This window comes from Helianthus annuus, chromosome 17 (assembly GCF_002127325.2).
Source record: "Helianthus annuus cultivar XRQ/B chromosome 17, HanXRQr2.0-SUNRISE, whole genome shotgun sequence".
Taxonomy (NCBI): Eukaryota; Viridiplantae; Streptophyta; class Magnoliopsida; order Asterales; family Asteraceae; genus Helianthus; species Helianthus annuus.
The window spans coordinates 42,739,529-42,741,811 of NC_035449.2; the positions used below are offsets into that span (position 1 = coordinate 42,739,529).

Here is a 2,283-nt window from a genome sequence, read left to right on the forward strand (position 1 = left end):
ACAATAACAAATCGCGGGAGTCCATCTTCGATTCCATTACAAAAATCTTTATTATTCCGTAATGGGTTTTTTATTATCATATCTAGTTTCTTGCTAGGCGGTGAGTTATAAAATTCAATCGCTCGTAAAAAAAAGTTTAGCTAACTGCAAACGTAATCAAGTTTATGTATAAGCTCGTGTTCAATGTTGTATATTGAATGAGATTTAGTTTAGAATTGAGTTCGACTTAAAGCTAGTTTTAACTCAATACGATTTAAGCTTCAAACAAACAAATCGAAATCAAAATAGCACACAGACGATTAAGAATTGTACGAGGCTCCCGTATACACAAAGTCTGGAAAATAATTGTCACTATCTACCCAAAACATTATAAAACTTTAATAACCACACCATTTACAATAAGGTAAAATATAACCCTCCACTTTACAATAAATAAAAAGATTGAAATTAATCACAACACATTGGACACCTTATGAGTCCGTTTTCGTTGCAGTCGGGACATCTTTGAAACCCATAATCACTTTCTTCTTCTTCTTCTTCACTTTCATCACAATCAACTTCGTAATAAATCTTACAACTACCTGAACACGTCTCACACGGTAAAAATCTTATATCACCACAAGCCTCACAACCACCACTGTTGCCACCGCCGCGGTCACCCTGCATTTCGCAACCTTCTAACACCTTATCTAGCTGAAATTCGTCATGAAGTCGCCTTATCTCGTCAGCACCGCCTATGTATTTGCGCCCCACAAACACCTTTGGCAACCCCCCGATGCCGTATCGGTCACCCAATAACTCTTTAAGTTCCTCCTTGAAACCCGAATGCATCGATACATCGCGTTCATCCACTCGAACACCCGCATTCTTTAGAATGATTCTAACATGACAGGAATCCTCATATGTCTTTCTAACTCCCCTTAAACTTGTGTAGTACAAAACCAACTTTTCTTTGACACGTGATGTGACAGTTACTTTTTTCTCATCAGACTGCGGTTTCTCGTCTATTAACGGCTTTACGTTAATCATCTTTGGATCAAAATCATCCGACGCTACATCCGTCTCATTCATAGTGACTTTCATATCTTTTTCTTGTGATGGCAATGTGGATTGCTCGAGTGGAACCGGGTAGGGACCCGTGTTAAACGAGAGGCAACGGATATGATCCTTCGTCGACGGTGGTGGACAAAACGGGCTTGCATCATCCAAACCCTCCATCAGTTCCCACGCATTGATCGTCTCCGGCTCGCCTCGAGGCGTACCAATGGGCGTTTTCGGTACAGTTTTCGCTATCTTTTCGTCATTCACCTTAGCCCAAGTCTTTTCTTCCACCACCCCAGTTCCAAAACCCTTTCTGTTCTTCTCCGAGACATTTCGTCGAAGCGGTTCTTCGCGTACCCGATCGGATTCAATCGAAGTATTAAACAGAAGGTAACCAAGGGTGGTTGAGGCCCGTGGTTCGACACGGTGTTTGCTGCCCTCTTCACGTGGTGGAGAGCGGTCGGATTGCAACGAATAGCTCCGCCGCACTGGAGAACATCGCGCATTGCATCTCCGGCACACCGGTTGCTTCGACGGAGCACAACCCATCACACCACCACCACCACAACAACACAACAACAAATTTAAAGAATAAAGGATACCCACAACCCCTTTATATCAATAAAACATTAAGCAAACATAACATCTATAATATGAGTATCCATGTGTAGGTGATTATGAAAAAGGGACATAATGAGCTGTACAAAAAGTAAAAAGAAATTGTAATAAAATTAAAAAAACTAGAATTGTAAGACCCCCCGTAACGGGGCGTTTTTTTTAAAAAAAATTGCCAAAAAACGCTGCATAACGCCGGAACCCCCATTACATGGGGCGTTTCCGGGCGTTTTTTTTGAAAAAAAATGGCTCCGGCGTGATTTTAAAAACGCTGTGAATTCGAAAGATGCCAAAAATTCGACCGTTTGGCAACGGTCAAAAACTTATTTTTTTTTTTTAATTCTAAATTTTACCCACTATATATATATCATTCCATTTTCTCCAATTTTTTATAAAATTTCTACTACTTTCTCACCCACTCTCTTCTATTACTTTATAAAAAAACCTCCACTTTCTCCTATTTTTTTACAAACATGCATCCATACCGACCCCCGTTTGGTGGCCCCGCAAGACCCACGAACCCGAACACAACCCAACCGCAAACCCCGTACAACCTACAAGACATGGACCCGAGCTTTTTAAGTTACGCGGCTTACTTGAGTGGCGCCCCTCCTTTTGTTTCTCCCA

General features: G+C 41.3%; 1 protein-coding gene across 1 annotated transcript; it reads right to left on the minus strand.

Moving 5' to 3' along the window:
- Nucleotides 1-299: 299 nt before the first annotated feature.
- On the minus strand, nucleotides 300-1,784 carry LOC110923475 (uncharacterized protein At3g28850). The gene has a single exon (XM_022167562.2). It carries the CDS (start codon nucleotides 1,588-1,590, stop codon nucleotides 448-450), a length of 1,143 nt encoding a protein of 380 aa, XP_022023254.1. The 5' UTR covers nucleotides 1,591-1,784; the 3' UTR covers nucleotides 300-447.
- Nucleotides 1,785-2,283: the final 499 nt, after the last annotated feature.